Here is an 18961-nt window from a genome sequence, read left to right as displayed (position 1 = left end):
TGCACAGCTGAAGATAACGTTCGCCAGAGGCAAGCCCAGCTGCCAGAGCTTCCCTTTTCAATTCCATATACATATTTCTTAATCACCCAGTTATGAGCCAGACAATGCTGGGCTCTGTGGGAAAATCAAAGGTGAAGACAGCAGGAATCCTGGTAGGTCAGGTCTCTGTAATGACACGCGGCCGAATCAGTAGGGTCGTGGATTTACAGAGGACCTTGGTTCCCTCCCTTGGGGAAGGTTTACTAGGGCAACCGGGCTGAGTCGCAAAGGAAGAGCAGGATTTCACCAGTGGGAAGGGCAGCCCTGGAACGGCACGGAGCAGCCTAAAGGCATTCATTTCCCATCCTGGACTCCCCACGCCCATGCGTTACATTGGGAGGGGAACTGGCACTTTCATCTCTTCTCTAACAAAACTACAGGCTTTCGTGAGCAGATAAGGGAGGCAACTTTTCAGCTTCAGACACCTCCTTGGACAAGTTGCCAAACCTCTCGGTAACAGTGCAAATTAACTTTTAAGCTCGGGTTTTCGTTTTTTTTTTTAATGTGAAAAATAAGAACTCTACCAGAACCTACCTGGGGGTTACTGTGAGAAGTGTTTAAGATTCATAGAGAATCTAGGGCATAGTAGTGGCTCAGTTAGTGTGGCTTTGCATCTATTCTCTTCTCTTCTCCGACCCTAGCAAATAAACTGTCGCCACCGTCTCCTCTAACCTCTTTTCCCAGGCTCTCCCAAATTTCTTCACCCTTCTTAGCCCTTCCATCAGAATGGCAATTAGCCAATCGGCCTCTACATAAATAGGAAATTTGGTCCTGGAACTCCTAAAGGGGAGAAGATAGGTAAAAGGAACACCGGGGCTTCCTTCTAGGGGATGTGATTCATCACTTTTGACAGTTCACATGGGGAAGAGAGCGTACATATTAAACCCTGATGTGAGGGGGAAATGCCCACACGGATACCGGTTATGTAAACACACACACTCAATCTGGTTTCGGCACTTTTCCTCCGTACTGCATAGACCTGATTCACGTCTTTTATCACAGCCCTTGCTAACTGTTTTACAATCGTCTGTTTATCTGTCCCCCACCCCAGGTTTGTAAGCTCCTCGAGGACAGAGCCTGTCTTTCTCATCTCTGTAGCCGTCACTCCCATGTCAGGGCATGTTTTCAACAGCACACGATATAATGATCAAAGACTAAAGAAAGTACAAGAAAAACTGCTTGTCTTTAGCATGTGGAAAAGTAAAACTAATTTAGTCATTTGTGTGAATGGTTTTCATTTACAACTAGTTACCACGCCTGGCATTAGAAAGTTCCTTGACTGAAAACTTCAAGTTTGGAAGGCACAGCACTCTGACACTTTAATCCCTGCAATTTCTTTAGGCTGGCAGACTCCTGCCTTGGGTCTGGAACAGAGGGTTACTATGTGGCCACATATACAAGGCCAGAGTCTTAGAAACTTGTATCCTAAGGCGATCTCACAAGTCCGAATTAAAAGGTCTCTTCAAATCTCCACTTCAGCAGAAACCCATGGTGCAGAAAGCTACCGCTTATCTCTAAATACATAAAAAGACCATCTCTCACCCCCTGACACACACACACACACCAAGGCTCCCTAATAAAAAGGTAGAGAAGTGAAACCAAAACTAACCACAGAAAGCTAGATACAGATGTGTCCAGAATCTGTGTGAGTGATTTACATGTGTGGCATTCCTTAAAATGCTAAGAGGGCAAGAACCATGAACTGTGTTGTAGGGTACATAACTCCATTGTGCAGCCTCAGAAAGCATGGGCCCGCCAAGAATGCGTCTATTTAGTGTTTGTCAAGCAGACATTTCAAAGACACACTAAAAGATCCCAGTCAGATAGATCCGTGATTTCCTTTGGTTTACAGACGAGAAACTTAGGCTCCTAATAAACGTCAGCTGAATGAGGACACAGAGCTGGATTCCGCCTGTTAAACCTCCTCTTGCCTCTTACTTGCCAGGTACTAGACTCATCCACAGACATGATCTTAGTTAATCCCCATATTCACCCTGCAGGGAAGTTTTATCCTCCCTATTTTACTGTGGCAGACAGAAAGGTTTAGAAAAGGCAGGCTTCTGTCATCTAAATTTTGCCTTGGGGAAAGGCAATTTCTTCCCCTCCAAAACGTCCCACTCACTGAGCACGTGTAGCAGGACCAAATCAAGACGTTCCGCAATAGGGCTATTTGGCGTCCCCGAGTGGGAAGGACATGGGTTTGGAGGCCGCGGCAGGAAGCTGGCAGGAATCCCATCAGCACCGTTCCTTCCCCAGGTGGGCCACTGGGCACTCACATAGTCCCTACTCCTCAAACACCCTATTTCCCAGCCCAAGTCAGTCTTGCCAAAGACCCTCCAGGAGTCCAAGCCTTTGCATGTTTAGGAACAGATCATATTCAGAATCCCTAGACCACTTTGCAGGACTGAGGAAAAAATAACCACAACTTCCCCTGCACTTAGTTCCTCCCCCAAAGAACTGTTGAACCTCATCTGGAAACAGCTGGGAGGCAGCAGTTAACAGGAAACCAAACCAAAAAACAAAAAATTAGCACAGAGGGTGCCAGGGACAGTTAGGCAGCTAGAATGAAGAGGCCAGGGGACAGACAGGAAGCTGAAGTTAGAAAGCACCCAGGCCAGAAAGCCACACATACGAGGAGGCCCAGCTCGCTTTCCTCTGGGGCCGAGGAGGAGAAAACCTGGAAACAGAGGTGAAGGCGCAGACCCCACTGACAGGGAAGTCAGCCCACCTCAGAGATGAAGTCTCCTTCCCTCGCTCTCCCCTGTCTCGACCCTACTTCTCTGAAAGCCAGCTAGTGGTCATGACAGGACAGCTCAGGTCAGAAACTCCCTTCTGTTCTCGTGCTGCTTTCCGTGTCAGAGGCGACAGCCCAGGCCACTGGTTTTGGAGTCATTCCTCTGTCTAGCTGTACCAAAGGTCCGCACTGCCGACTCAACCTGAGGGCCGTCCGAACCGGCCTCACACACAGAGACAAACAGCATCTTCACGAGAAATTACTCAGCAGATACCCACTGGGGACCAGCAGTGGCAGGACTTCTGCATGGGCAGCAGCAGGAAAGCAGGAGCCAGCCCGGAGGTGTTGAACAGCAGGGTAAGTCTCCAACCAAAGGAAGGGTGCATTTTGCAATCAAGAAAGTTAATTGAGCAATGGCCAATGCCAAAACAGTTCTGAAAACAGTGGGGGGGGGGGAATGCCATTACTAAAATTCCTTGGTGTTATTTAATAAGACGCCTTTTAGGTTATCCAATAATAAGCCTTTTAGGTTATCCAAACAGAGCGCAAAGAGGAGAGGAGCTTATTTTTCCGTAGCAGAGCATAGGTGAGAGCTTTCTAGCCCAGGCCTCCTGCTCCTCAGTCATCCATTCTCTCCCTTACATGGAGAAGTTTATATTAAAATAAAGAACAGGATTAAGTTCTCTTAATAAAACACATTCCTGTCTTTCACCTCTACTTTTGCGTGAAAGGGCTCTCTCACACTGGAACACATGCTACAATCTGGTTGGGTTTGATTCCCATGGAAGTGCTCAAAATTTGAGATGGAGTAAGCAGGGCTGAAAGAAGGCGGAGGGCTGGAATCGCAATACCATTTGTTTGAAAAAAAACAAACAAAAAAAACAGAACATCTTCACAGGCTCAATGCCAGCTCAGACTGGCAAGACCAGAGAAGCAGAGCAGAACTGCCCAGCGCACCACTAAGAGGGTGGGGGGAGTGCCATGGGTAACCTCCTGCAGCCAAGTGGCAAACAAACCATCAGGGAAACCTTCAAGAGAGGAAATGGGTCGGGTGGGGGGCTGGGGGGAGCATTTCAGGAACATAACAAAGGAACAAGTTGACTAATCATTTATTCCAAAGGAGGAAAATGCCACCCAGAGTGTGTATCCAGTGTTTCAACTTCAGGTAAATGTGTAATGTTTTAACTTGGACTTATTCTGGGTTCATAGCTCTCAAAAAAAAAAAAAAAAAAATACGGGGTAGGGAGGGGTTCCTATGCTTCTTTACAATGTTTCTGGAATCTCCCAGGAAACGTTTCCTGTGCTGCCTGCAGAGTGGACCTAAGACAGCACCAGCCAGTCCAGTTACTGAAGCAATGACCTCCCCTCAGCAGAGATCCTATCATGAGCTTTCCGTTGCTGAAGCACAGGCTACCTGAAGCGAATACCTAACACACGCATTGAGGAAGGGAGTGGAAAGGTGTTTTACCCTGTGAGGGCCAGGCCTTTCTGTGACCTAAAAAGAGACCCCCACCCAGAGCCATCCGCAGGTCAGGATGGTGTCTGGGATGCGTGCCCTGAGCACTCACATCTCCATATAATGTTTCAGGGCCAGAGAAGCCTCCAACTTGCCAGGAGGACAGCCTGCACCTCCAACAGCTGTGGCTCCAAAAGTCTTCCTACGAGGCCCCCAGGGCCCCTCCCAAGTTGGGGGAGGGCTTCCCAATAAAGGGGATGTGAGGAGACCTAGCCTCCCTCTGCTGGGACAAGCAGCTAACATTTACGGAGCATCTAACTAGGAGCCAGACACCGAAATAAGCATGGTATCTGCTTCCATCCCCCCAACAGCCAACGGAGGCAGGTACGACCGTCATCCCCTCTTTATAAAGGAGGAAACAGGCTCCAACAGAGATTTTACACAGCCATTCAAGGCTGGGACCAGCGCTTAAGCCCCCCCTCCCCGGACAGGTCGTCTTAACCATGACTCGATATTGCTGGAAACACAAAGTGTTTGGGGGAAACGGTGGCTGGAGTCCAGTGACACAAGGTGCTGCCAGTATTTACACCTTTTCTTGTCCAAAACCGGTGGCCTCGGGACACTGAAGGCGAAGGCCTGGATAGGGACCGTGAAGCCGGAAGAGCCTCAGCACCGCTGACAAGGGCAGAGACCAGGACCCCAGCCCCTCTCGCTCCCGTTGCGGACCCCGGACCCATAAACCCTCCCAAAGGGGGAAAGACCCAAAGGGGATGCGTTAAGTCAAGGGGTCCCCAGGCGACCGAGCCCCACAACCCTCGTTCTGTCAAAGAAGGGCGTGCGGCTGGGCAGGTGGCGCCGCCCGGGGGTCGCCGGGTCCCTACCTGTAGGCCAGGGTCATGCACTCGAAGAGCTTGGTGAGCGAGGCGTCGATGGACAGGTGGCAGGAGCTGGTCTTGCCGAAGCTGTAGGTCTGGCACGTCTGCTTGTTGACGGTGTCGAAATCGTAGCCCTTCTTGGGCGGGTGCTCGCGGTGCGGCGACGACACCATGAAGTGGCCGCTGTGAATGATCTGCTGGCGGCGCGGAGGCTCTTCGCGGCCCGGCCCGGCCCGGGACGGCGGCGGCGCGGCGCTCGCGTGGGCCCGGGCCGGGGTGGACGCTCCGGAGGCGGGCGGTGGGGACGGCTCATCCGTGTCGGAATCGTCGTCGTCCTCAGGCACCGGGGGCTTGAGCAGCGCCGGGCGGTCCCGGCCGCTGGGCCGGCGCGGGGAGCACATGAAGACGTCGGCGGCCATGGGGAGACCCCGCCGGGGGCATCCCCCGGGGGCCCGGCGCGACGCGGGCGAGCGAGGGTGAGGGGACGCCGGCCCGGCCCGCGCGGGGACTGCCCGCGAGCGCGCGGCGGGGCGGGAGGGGGACGGCGCAGGCTGACGGGGGCGCCTGGGCGCCGGCCCCGGAGTGACGACACCGGCTCCTCTCGGCCAATCGGCGGCCCGCCTCGGCCTCTTAAAGGCGCAGGGGAGCCTTTCCGCGTCTAGGCGGACAAAAAGAAAAAAACAAGGGGGAGCCGGAGGCCACGCCTCCAAGCCCCGCCCCTAGCCTCCCCCTGCCCTCCGGGTAGCCGGGGTGCAGTGGGACGCGGTGGCCAGGTTGTGCCACTCGCCAGTGTGGTGGCCTAGAAGAGGCGTTGACCGAGGAGGCCGTGCTGACCCCGCCTGGCGCTCCGGGGAATCTCCCTACAGCCCGGCAACGGGCGGGGCGAGGCGGGCCCTCCACGTGGTGAGTGGGGGTGGGGCTCCTTCCTCCTCCCAAGCCCGGCTTCTCCTGCAGGGCCCGGAACTGGGTCCTAACAGCTCATCCCTGAGGTGGCTGGGCGCTATGGTGGTTGTCCCCATTTTATTGATGAGAAGACTGAGTCGTTGAATACCAAAGGGATTTTTCTAACGGGAAAACAAGATCAAGAACTCTTCTCACTGAGACCTTACATCCACAGAGATGGAAACTGGTTCTGCCAAGTTAAGGCACTTTCCTGAGGCATCACAGTTAGTAGGTGGCAGAGCCACCAGCACCTTTAACTACAACTGAAAATACTGTCATTCTTACTAAGTTCTTAAGTTTGGAGGGCAAACAATTCCAAAAGGGGAAATTCTGAGCCATAGTTTTGTTTCCTGTCAAGTGGGGAACAAAAATTCCTATGCCTCAGAAAGTTGTGACAGTTTAAAACATGACTATAAAATGCTTACTTAACACAGCACCTAGCACAGAATAAGCGCTAAATAAACGTACTAGGGAGTGAAAGAATTGAACCAACCAGACCAGACGGACAGAATAAAGCCAATACTCAAACAGAAAAAGCTGTTTCATGTGATTCAACCTAATAGTTAACATTTCTAGAAACCTGTCAAGGTTTCAGCGACTCAAAGCCAGCCTGGGATGGGGGACGGTGTGGGGAGGGTGGGAGTGGCAGGTCATCAAGAGGGCCAGTGAGGCCACCTTGGTCCCTGAGCACTCATCCTAGCACCAGCAGGGCCACCAAGTCCTCCACAGTGGCTGCCGTGCACTGCTTTGAAGTCAGTTTTGCTTCCAGATTTGGGTGGAAGCTGATTGCCCAGCCCCACCCTCCTCCTAAAGGGTAGGGTGTTGGGAATGGAAGGGACAAAGGCTCACCAAATTGGCTGCACTAACTCCTTTCCTGGATGTCTCCAAGGAGGGGTAGGTCACAAGGGACTGGCAGCTTCCAGTGTGAGTTTGAGATCTGCCTTTCCCCAAACCACCATTCTGAACTCATGTTGCAAATATCTGAAAGTCCGCCCTTTGAGTCGCCTTCCTTTATCTGAAAAATTTTCTTCTTGGTAAACTCTTAAATGCCCAACTACATTTGACACAGCAATTCCACTTCTAGAGTTTTATCCTAAGGACATGTGTACAAGGATGATTGTAGCATTATTTATAAAGAGTGAACAGAAACAATATAATTTCTAACAAGAGGGAATTTGTTGATATATTATAGCCCCAAATATAACAGAACACTACATATTAAATAATGCAAATGTATATTAATTGATATGGAAAGAAGTCCATGATATATTGTTGGATGGAAAAAATGACTTTTAAAAAGTTATCAGTAGTTTGATAACAATTTCAAAACTAAGTAAATTCACATATTTATGTGTGTATGTCAGAAAGTGCACCATAATGTTAACTTTTGCTATCTGGTTATCTCTGGGTGGAGTGATTTTTATTTTCTTCTTTATGTTTATATTTTCTAATTTCCAAAAGAAACAATTATTACTAGTATACTTTTTTTTGGAGTTTACTCTTTATTTCTGTTTGGTTTCTCAACACAAATGACATTCATGAGGGAGGATGTACACTTTTTTTAATTCAAAAACAAAATAAATATCAATTTCCTAGAAGGAGATGGCCTCTTAAGGCTAATGTTAAAAACTAGCAATCTGTGGGCCATGTTCAGTGCACAAACACGCTTTGTTTAATCCTCACTATAAGTTCCTAAAGGTTGTATCAGAGAAGAAATAAGACTTGAGGAAAATCACAGTTAAAAATGAAGGAAGCAGAGGACCACCAAGAGTGAGATGTGGAGAGTGCTCCAAGCTCACAATCAACAGCAAGAAGGAGGTTCAGGGAATTGTGGAGATGCTTGCAAAGGATCTAGGCCGATGGCCCCCACCTCCCTTCCTACTGAGTAGTGGGCAGTGACTGCAAGTGCACAGAAGGACACGCAGGGCAGTGCGCCAGGGAGCCGACAACTCTCATGAAGGACAAAGAGCTCCCATACCCAACAAACCATAAGAACACAGCCAGCCATCTCCTCTCCAAAAATCAGAAGCATTGTAATCACTCCATGGTAATCAAATCAGCAATTGGGCAAATAAGAATTCCTAAATACAAACTATTAAAGACCAGCAAAAAATTAAGGAAAGCCAGTGCTCTGGAAGAAAGCTACCTGAGAACCAACAAGAGAAAAAGTTAACAGAACAAACAGAAGAATTAAAATAATTAATAGCCCTAGAAAGAATATGGAAGATTCTGCATGCGTTAAGCAGCAACCCATTATGGAAAAGAAGCAAATAAAGGTCTTGGAAAATAAATAGAAATACAAAATTATGAGTTAAAAAAAAAAAGCTCAGTTGAATATCAAAATGAATATGGTTGGAAAACACAATAGTAAGCTAAAAGATTAATCTGACAATTTCTCCCAGAAAACTGCCAAAAGGACAAAAGGAAGTTAAGTGACATGGAAGATACACCCAAAAGTTCCAACACCTGCCTAATAGTTCTAGAAAGAAAGAGGAAAGTGTGTGTGTGTGTGTGAGAGAGAGAGAGAGAGACAAACAGAGAGAGAGACAGAGAGACAGAGAGAGACAGAGAGGAAAAGTGGAGAAAAGAAAAAATGAAAGCAATAAAAGAAAATTTCCCAGTGCTGAAAATACAAGCCTTGGTTCGATATGCTTCAGTATAGGCTGTGCTGAATCCCGCCCAGATCTCAATGGCTTAAACCCACAATCCTGTGCTTCTGGTTCAAATAACCTATCTATTGGCTAACTGTCCATCACAGGTTGGCAGTGGGCTCTGCTGATTGTAGTCACTTCAAGATTCATGCTGACAGAGCAGCCACCATGGCAAATGTTTGCCCATCACTGTGGCAGGCAGAAGAGAGAGCTCACTAGACCCTTGCATTGTCAATCACATGGTCTGGCCCAGAAGTGAAATGTACTCACAACTCATTGGCCAGAACCGATCACATGGCCACACCCAACCTCAAGGGAGCCAGGAAGTACAATAATCTGATAATATGACGGGAAAACAGACAGCCAGAAATAGTTGGTGACCAGCACTGATGACTGGTGACAACTATTCCTTTGGATTTCAAAGGTTCCCATGCATGCAATACCACAGAGGACTCTCAAAACATTACGATAAGTAAAAGAAGCCAGACTTAAAAGATCATATGTTGTTTGATTCCAATATATGATCTTTTATGACATCTGGAAAAAGCAAAATGATAGGGACAGAAAGCAGATCAGTGGTTGCCAGGAAAGGAACGAGGGAACTACTTAGGGTGGTGGTTACAGGACTGTGTAAACTTCTCAAAACTCAGAGAAATGTATACCTGGAAAGGGTGAATTTCACTATATATAAATTATACCTCAATAAATCTTGTAAGATAAAAGGTTAAATGGCCTTTTCATCCGTAGGCCATATTTGAAAGAATTACTAGAAATTGTTCTCCCGTAAAACAAAAATTCAAGTAAGAGAAAGATATAGGACACAAGAAACAGTGTAAAGCAAAAACTAAAACTTAAGGGCCAGCCCAGTGGCTCAGGCGGTTAGAGCTCCATGCTCCTAACTCTGAAGGCTGCCGGTTCGATTCCCACATGGGCCAGTGGGCTCTCAACCACAAGGTTGCCAGTTCAATTCCTCAAGTCCCGCAAGGGATGGATGGTGGGCAGCGCCCCCTGCAACTAGCAATGGCAACTGGACCTGGAGCTGAGCTGCGCCCTCCACAACTAAGACTGAAAGAACAACAACTTGAAGCTGAACGGCACCCTCCACAACTAAGATTGGAAGGACAACAACTTGACTTGGAAAGAAGTCCTGGAAGTATGTGCACACTGTTCCCCAAACAAGTCCTGTTCCCCTTCCCCAATAAAAATCTTTAAAAACAAAACAAAACTAAACTAAAACTTAAAATTGAATTTTAAAAATTATGATTTTAAAGACTTTTATAAAATATACAGTTTTTTAAAAAATCAAATCATGTTAGAAGGCTTATCATTAAAAACAGTAGTCCCCAAGACTATACTTTCAGGGGTCATTTCTATAGTTCGTTACTAGAGAAGTTTCTCTGATCGTGTAGAGCACCCGAAACCACGAGGAAGAGTTGCAGTGTTCTCTCCTGAGCGTGAAGCCGGCTCTTGGTGTTGTGTTTGCAACTGTCATTAGCCATTGATGATCGTTCTTCTCTTCTTCTCTTCCTTTGGAAGAGTGAGAGGGAGAGAACGCAGGCTGAGTGGTTTCGTGTATTAGATTTAAAAAAAAACACACAAAAAAACAGTAGTCCCCTATCTGGCCCACTCACCCATGCTGTTTACTGCCTGTCCAGAACTGGTTGTTCAGTCATATCCACCTCTTCCCTAAAGGTAGTCACCTTCAAATTTTTCAGTTATTACTTCCAGTATTTATCTCCACATTAAAAAAATACTCATATATTCTAGAATCATCAATTTCAGATGAATGATTTTACTTTATTATGCACCTCTTTCCTCCCCCATTCTACCAATATAGTTAAGTCATATTTTGTTAAATTTATATTCAATGTTTTTATGACTTTTGACCGCAAAATAGTGTGTGTTCTTCAGCCAAGTTGTGCACTATGATTTATTTTCCTTTATTGTCCAAATTTTTGTTTTTCCTGGAGTTAACAATTGCCTCACTATTTTCCCATTTGCTTAGCTTTCTTTGAAACTATGGTTTAAGTCTTTCCACACCATCCAATAGCTTTGTTAAATACCTCTCAACATAATTTTCACAGACATCGAACCAGCAACCTTGGTGTTATTAGCACCTCGCTCTAACCAACTGAGCTAACCAGCCACCCTGTTGGAGCTTCTTGATGTTACGTTTGAGACATCCAATGTCATTCTTATACTGGACCCTTTTTCCGTGACCTGTTTTTCTCTCTGGGAGTGTTTAGAATCTTCTATCCTTGCTGTTCTGAATTTCATTATTATGTGCTTTGGTGTGGGTCCTCTTAAACTTCATGAGGTTAGGCACTTTTGTGAGCATTTAACCTGGAGGTTCATGTCGTCAGGTGAGGGAGGGATATTTTGTTATATTCTTCAAATGATTGTTTTCTCCCTTTCATTTTTTTCTTGTCTCTGGAACTTCCATTAGATGTTGAACTTGCTGAATCAACTCTCTAATTGTATTATAAATTCTGATTTGTCTCTCTTTGACTTAGTTTTAGGGAAATTTTACGAAAAGTTCATGTCACACTTAAATTTTTTTTCTTAGAAGTCTTTCTCACTTTCTGAGTGTTACTGCTTCATGTAGAGGCATCGTTTTCTTATTTCAAGGATGCAGTATTGTCCCATCAATGCAACAATATTATTTTGAGTTTATTTGAAGTTATCTTTTGCTCCCCGCATTGTTTACATTTCTTTCTCTCCGCCTTCTCCTTCTCTCCTCCATTAGTTTGCTTTGAACTCTCTCTTTAGGTGGGAAGTTTTCCTCCAAAGCCTGATGCCCAGTAGGATGACACAGCATCAGTGTGTATGGCAGGAACGTAGCTCATCAACTTGTGAGTCCGTCTGGGGCCAGGCAGCTTTAAGGTTGGAGACTCCTAACTCTGAACCTGGAGGTCTTTTCTCTGGGTGGTTCAGATTGCACAGATGACCTCCAGTTGCCTTCTGGGAGTGTTAAGCCTGGCTACTGAATCTCTGGAGCAAGGCCAAGGAAGGGTCTACAGTCGTGCCGTTCGTTCTGTCCATTGCCACTAAATTGCCACCCGTTCTTGCAGCCTCTGGCACCCCACTCCCTGCACTCCTCTGTGCCTACTGTCTGATTTCGCAAGCCTCCCTGATTTAATTTCTCCAGACACTAAATCTCTTGTCTCCAGCGGAAGAGAGAGTGGGGCAGTCAATCAAGATTGTGCAGCATTGGGGGTGTTTACCTGGAGGTCTCTTTCATATGCAGACCTTTCAACCGATCCCTGCTTTAAAGAAAAAGAAAAAAAAAGTTTATTGGGATTTTTTTTCAATCCCTGCTTTTTAATCCTTTGCTTTTTGCAGTCCCTAATGCCTCCTATTCCTGAGATTTTCTAGGATTCCGGGGACCACTGGTCTGTTCGGTGGGATCTACTTCTGTACCACTTGGGTCTGTTCTCCCTCCATCCTCCTTTCCTTTTTCATATACTGCGGTTTGGGGCTACAGATGTTGCTTAATTTCACTAAATACCAATTTTCTGCTTCTGCTTCTCATTTTCCTGTACTTTGGCGGTGATTTTTGAGAAAAAGATAGGGGTGACCATGCCTTTACAATAGTAAAAACCAATATCTAAACAGGTTTTTTTTAATTGACTTAGTTGCTAACATTTTTAAAATCATGACATTTCATGTAAACACGAGAACGTTAGGATTTTCTTGAACTATCAGAAGAACACTGGGCCCTTACTGGTTCCACATGGCAGCAGGTGGAGCTACGGAGCAGCTATCCTTTGTAGACACAGCATGTGCTCTTCAGCTTTCCACAGTCCCCACCACGCCCTATTGTCCCCACGTGTTTTGCTTATTTACATTACCTGAGTTTGAAATCCCTGTGCAGCCACATTATTAGCTGTGCCCCTGAGTGGTGAGCCATAGGAGAGGTGAGGGTTACAGAAGGAAGGGGGCACCGGGAATCAGACCCAGGCGGTTGGGAACCGAAGAAGGTGAAAGGGTTCTGGGGACAAAATTTTCACAATCTGGGGATAATTAACCTCCTTCTTAGGGCTGTTGTGAGGACTGAGGGAGTTAATATATGTGAAGTACTTCAAACAGTGCCTGGCACGTAATATGCGGTGCTATGTTGGCTATTATTATTTCTGTTTTGTTTTATCGGGGTATAAATTACATACAGGAACGTTCTCTCTTTTTAGTGTGCAGTTCCACAAGTTTTGACAAACATATACAGTCACGTAATCCCACCTCAATCATGATACGGAATAGTTCCAACGCACGCACACAATTCCCTGTCCCTTTTGCTGTCAACCCCTCTCTCCACTCCCGTCCCCCGGCAGCCACTGAACTTTTTTTTAAATCGCTTCTTCTCCCTATTGTTTTGCCCTTTCCAGAATGTCATATAAATGGAATCATTTGGGAAGTAGAAGCCTTGAGCCTGGCTTCTTTTCACTTAGCATAACGCATCCGAGATTCTTCTCTATTATTGCATGTATCTGGAGTTTATTTCTTCTTATTTCTGAGTAAGATTTTATTTTATGAAGGTACCACAGTTTGTCGCTTCATTCACCAGTTCAAGGCCATTTCAGTTGTTTCCAGTTTTGGGTGATTACGAATGAGGCCACTGTAAACATTTACATACAGGCTTCTGTACATTTTGATTTCTCCTAGATAAATACCTAGGAGTGGGATTTGCCAGGTTGTACGGTAAGTTTATGTTTAACTTCATAAGGACCTGCCAAACTCTTTTCTCAATGGCTGTCCCATTTTCCCTTCCCACCAGCATGTAGTTTTCTAGTCGCTCTGCGTCCTCACCAGCACTTCGTATGCTCTGTTGTCATGCGAGTGTAGTGACATATCCTTGTGATTTCAGTTTGTGTTTCCCTAACAGCTAATGATGCTGAACTTTTCATATGCTTATTTGCTTCCTGTATATTTTCTTTGATGAAGTGTCTATGCAAATATTTTGCTAGTTTTTCTTGGAGGGCGGGGGTGTTAACTTCCTTACTATTGAGTTTTGAGAGTTCTTTTTATATTCTAGACACCAGTCCTTTATCAGACACATGTTTTGCAGGACTCATCTGCGCATTCGTGGCTTGTCTCTTCATTCTCTTAACAGCGCCTTTAGCAGAGCAGAAGCTTGGGATTTTGATGCAGTCCAATTTGTCAGTTTTTTTCTTTTATAGTTAATGCATTGATGTCTAAAAGTGCTTTGCCTAACCCATGGTCACAAAGACTTTCTCCTGCTATCCTCTAGAATTTTTAGCTACGTTTGGCCCATCCATGTTGAGTGAATTTTGCTATTAGGTGCAAGATACAGGCTGAGGGTCATTCATTTTGCACAGGGATATCCAATGGTTCCAGCATGAATTGTTGACTATTTGCAATGTTTGTTATCACTGTCATGACACCCTGCTGTTCTGGGGGCTGAGGGCCCACAAGGGGACATCCTGGCCCCTCACCTTCCTCAAACCTAACAGCTGGGGCCTGTTGCAGTTCTTTGCTGGCAGAAGAATTGGTTTCAGGTCGCTTTACCTCCTCCTCTCTCTCTTCCTGAAATCTCTTACATAAAACAAACCGTGAAAGGGCAGGGGTGGCCTAGCGGTCTGGCAACGTCCCTTTGAAAATAAACAAGTGCAGAAACTGAAAGGCAGCGGCTATCTCTGGGGACCTACTAGGAGAAACAGTTTGCGGCTGGAGCATCCGCAGCGCGTGGCTGTGCCGCCCTGGCCACATGGCAGGTCGGACACAGGGAAGCCAACAGGATCCCGATTGCTTCAGGTGTCACCTCTGGCCAGGGAGACCCTCTGACAGACACCTCTGCAGGGAGGGGTCACGCTGCTGGGGAACATCTAACCGTGGTGGGAGCTGGCAGACTTTCATGGCTGAACAGCCTTTGAAGGGAAATTGAGGCACATGGGGAGTGGTAGTGAAGAAATACAGGCATGTGGGTTTGGGATTTTTTTTTTTTTTTTGAGCTTTATAGAGGTATAATGTACATCCCATGAAATTCACCCACTTTAAGTGTACAATTCACAAGCATTTCCTCCCACATCTATGCATTCAGTCCTTGTTCCCAGCCCAAGACAACCCAGGCTCTACCTTCTGTCTCCATAGTTTTACTTTTTCCAGAAATGTCACATAAATGCGATCATACAGCCTGTAATCACAGTGGGATTTCAAGTCAGAATCTAACAAGGACGCCAGAGCGCCAGGTCAGCAAGCACACGTGCACCGAGGGCCTCCCCTGCCTGCCTGCCGTGTCACCTTGCGGGCACCGTTGTCTCTGAACTTCAATCTTCACATTTTAAGATGGGGCTACAAATTGATCCCCCTCTCAGGGTTGAAGCATAGGTGAAATGAGGTGATGGAGTTCTAACATCTTGCATATTCATACTACTCCATAGAAACTGGAAGCAGACCCGACACCCAGCAGCTGGAGGATGGGTAAGTACGGACGTTGTCATGTCCTCACCCCATGGAAGATTCTCCAGCAATGACAATGAATGGCCTCCAATGGCATGAAACAATATAGATGAATGTCACCAACGTCACATTGAGTGAAAGGAGCCAGACACAAAAGAGCACATACTGTACAAGTCCATGAATATAAAGTCCAAAAACAGGCAAAATTCACCTGTGCAAAGAGAGGTCGAGGGCAGGGACTGGAAGGCACAGGAGGGAGACGTCTGGGGGCTAATAATTTGCTGTTTCTTGATCTCAGTGCTGGTTAGGCAGGTGTATTCAGTGTGGGGGAACTCACTGAGCTACCTTGTTTCCCTGAAAATAAGACCTAGCTGGACCATCAGTTCTAATGCATCTTTTGGAGCAAAAATTTATATAAGACCTGGTCTTATTTTACTATAACATAAGACCGGGTCTTATAGTTTTATATTAATTTTTGCTCCAAAAGATGCATTAGAACTGATTGTCCGGCTAGGTCTTATTTTTGAGGAAGCACAGTACACCCTTATATGTGGAGAACAAATTCAGAAAAGTCTTGCTTTGTGCCTTGGCACATAGTAGGTAATTATTATTTTTCAACTACGCAGTGTTTCAACAGGAAAGTGTGATCAAGTGCAAGGGTTGGCCAGCTTTTTCTGTAGAGGGCCAAATGATAAATATTTTCAACTTCGCAAGCCATACAGTGTCTGTAGCAACTACTCAACTCTGCTGTTGTATCTCGAACAATATGTAAATGAGTAAGCATGGCTGTATTCCCATAATACTTTATTTATGGAGACGAGTGGCAGGCAGTGCTCCAAAGCCTCCTTCACTGAGTGCCTGCCTGCAGGACCCTGTTCGGTCACTTCCCTGCCTCGATTTTCCTATCTGTATAATGGGGAGGCAGGTCCCTGCTCTAAACCACCATTTAGGTGTTGCAAGGAGGTCAAGGGAGCTCAAACTGAGGGATCCCTGAAGGAGATAAGGGCAGATGTTATTCCTGCCAAAGTCTGAAGAGAGAAAGACATTATCCCCAAGTCACCAAGGACAGCCATGGGTACCAGTGTCTAGGGGTATCCCAGAGGGAGACAGGACCCACAGACCTGCCACCACATCTTGATCCTTGTCTCTGAGAGGCCTTTCCAAGAGCCTGTGGCAGGACAACAATGGGAAAGAGAGAGACTGGAAAAATGCGTCCCCAGTGGGCTGTCCCTTTGAGACCCAGGGCCCGAGCTCCCTGCTCCGGCCGGCTTTCCTGAGTGGCCACTGCCTGCGATGAGGACGTGTCCTCAAACCTCCATCTTTGCTCACGCCCTTCCCTCAGCCAGAATGCTTCCCCTTCTGCCTGTTTCCTGGTGGGCTCCTACTCATCCCCCACGCGTGGCTCGGGCTTGGATCACCTGGGACCCGCTGGCTGGATAACTCGTGTCAATCATCTGGGGAAGAGGTGAGTCTTCAGAGAGCAAGGTGAAACTCAGAGGACGAGCCCAGGGAAGCTGCGGGTGAGCGGTTCTTGCCTTTCTCTGTGTCTCATTTTCTAAGAGCTGGACTTTTGGAGTCTAGACATGCTTGAGGGTGATAATTATAATAGTAATAACAATAGCAGCTACCATTGATTGAGAGACTATGTGCCAGGGCTCATCCCAAGCACTTTACATGGGTTCATTCATTGAATCCTCACAAGAACCCAACTAGGCACTATTATTCTCCCCATTTTCCAGATGAGGAAACTGGGGCCCACAGAGGTTAAAACAGTTACCTGAGATCCCACAGCTCTAAAGTGCTGGAGCTCTGAGGATTATAGAAGAGGCTGCTCCAGAAGTCCAAAATGGGTCCATGATATCCTGTTTACTTCCTTGTCATCAGCTGTGAAACTTCCAAGTCCTTGTCACATGGGAGCATTGAAAGGGGAACAGTTTGGAGGGGAAGAGAGACACTCAGTTAGGAGTCAGAGCTACCATCTCAGCAACCACCTCTCCTGGATTTGTCCAGGAGACACTCCAAGCCCTTGAATAGAGAGCTGGGAGCTCACAAGGGAAAGGCCCAGTAAAAATTGACCTAAACTATAAAGGGCATTTATTGGCCCAAAAGTTGAAAAGTTCAGGAGGGCTGGTTTCAGGGCTTACTGGGCCTAAGTGCTTAAATGCTGCTCTCTGGAAGCTCACACTCACCATCTTTCAACTCTCTCCTGTGTTGGCTTCATTCTCAGGCAGGCTTCTCTCCACCTTGGAGCAAGGTGGCTCCAGCAGCTCCATTTCACAATTCCAGCAAACACTCTAGTAGCACGCTTTCCCAGCAGTTCCTGCAAAAATCCCAGGGCGGACTCTCATTGGGCCACCAGGTCATGTGATCACCCCTGAACTCATTGCTGTCGCCAGAGGGCGGGACCTGAGCTACATGGCCACCCTTGGGACTGGGAGTAGGCAAGGGCGACCCCTACTGGAAAAAGAAGGGAATGCAATTGGCAAAGGCAACCTAGCAGCCTCGGGAGGAAAATATGCGTTCCTCACCTAGATGTGTGGTGGGTAGACTTGGCCTTTAGGGGTTGCAGTCTCGCCTCAGACAGACCACCGATTTCCATGACACTTGTTGACTTGGTTCAGACTCAGACCTGGGCCAGAGCTTTCTGTGTCTGCTCCCCCAGCCCAGCTGGGGTACCTACCTGCAGTACCCATTGCCTCACAACACCTGGGGACAAACAGGCCCTCCAGTCACCTCCCAGCCTCCTGCTTGGCCTACTGTCACAGGTCCCTAGCTGTCCTGCCCCACCTCTAGTCTGGCCTTTTCCAATCCATGCCACTCACTGGCAACTCCATCCCCAGTCCAGCAGAGCCCTCACTCAGAAACCTACAGCCACTCTTTCTCGTCCACAAAGAAAAACAAGCTTCTTAGCTCCATCTCTGGGCTTCCTCCACTATCCTAGAAGCCTCCCTGACCCTGCTATCAAAATGCACCACTCCCCTAATTCCAAACTGTGTCAGCCACCCTACAGCACTGGCTCACTTCTCTGCCCAGAAGGAAAGGGTCAAGTTTGAGTATTGCTGCCCAGGGCCCAGCACACAGATGGTCCTCCACAAATGGCAGTAAAGCCGTGTGCACAGCTGCTTCTCGGTGGAGATGAGAGGAAGTCAGCTCCACAGAGATAGACAGGGAGCTGAGAGAAACAGAGAAGTCAAGAGAGACAGAGAATGTGAAACAGAATGACTGAGAAACACAGACCCAGGAGGAGTGGAGACAATGAATGGCAGAGAGAGGAGAGGAGGACCATAGAGACGCGTCTGGAAGGAAGGGAACTTCATTCATCCAGGACTGAGATCCAGAGAACAGACACACAGCGAAGACAGAAAAGGGGGCAGCAAATGAGTGCCAGCTAAAGCTTTTTTTTTTTCAAGCAAACAAGGCCCCTATGATCTATGTTCTGTCAAGCTGAAATTTCCATATCAGGAGTTTATTTCACTGAGCAGCCGGTCCTGGTAAAAACACTGGAACAGTTAAAAAGGAACAGGGTGGGGAGGAGAGGCAGAAAAACAAGGAGAGAACATTTGCCTCCAGGTCGGTCAACAGTGAGACTTGGCACAGACCTCACTAAAACAATATTCCCACCCCTTCCCCACTCTCTGCTGCCCCAGCCACGGGTTTCAGGTGGAAGAAGAGGAAATGAGACTGGACAGAGAAAAAAGTCAACTGTGTCTGAGCTGAGAGAGAGAGAAGTGCGTGAGTGGCTGGGAGGGGAAAGGCCCCTGGGAAGGTTCTGGTCCTGGCTTGATCACAAGTCACCAGATGGTGAGTTAAGACAGGTCAGAACAAAGCTGCAATCCACCTGTGACGTGGG

General features: G+C 47.2%; 1 protein-coding gene and 1 non-coding gene across 3 annotated transcripts in view; one reads left to right on the top strand and one right to left on the bottom strand.

Annotated features, from left to right (window-relative positions):
* The window catches only part of MLXIP (MLX interacting protein), a 53290-nt gene extending 47524 nt beyond the window's left edge, over positions 1-5766 (bottom strand). The window contains exon 1 of one of the 2 annotated variants that reach the window (XM_019734048.2): positions 5111-5766. In XM_019734048.2, the coding sequence (XP_019589607.2) occupies positions 5111-5523 (413 nt within the window). In that variant the 5' untranslated portion in view covers positions 5524-5766. The remainder of the gene's footprint in view (positions 1-5110) is intronic. The other variant, XM_019734047.2, reaches the window with a different exon arrangement.
* Positions 5767-10042: 4276 nt separating this feature from the next.
* On the top strand, positions 10043-10264 carry LOC141569290 (small nucleolar RNA U3). The gene has a single exon (XR_012492797.1). It is a non-coding gene; the product is annotated as a small nucleolar RNA U3 (small nucleolar RNA).
* Positions 10265-18961: the final 8697 nt, after the last annotated feature.

The sequence above is a fragment of the Rhinolophus sinicus genome, linkage group LG16 (genome assembly GCF_036562045.2).
Source record: "Rhinolophus sinicus isolate RSC01 linkage group LG16, ASM3656204v1, whole genome shotgun sequence".
In the NCBI taxonomy this organism is placed as follows: Eukaryota; Metazoa; Chordata; class Mammalia; order Chiroptera; family Rhinolophidae; genus Rhinolophus; species Rhinolophus sinicus.
Note: the sequence above shows the minus strand (reverse complement) of the source record. Positions and strands in the feature narration are given on the sequence as shown.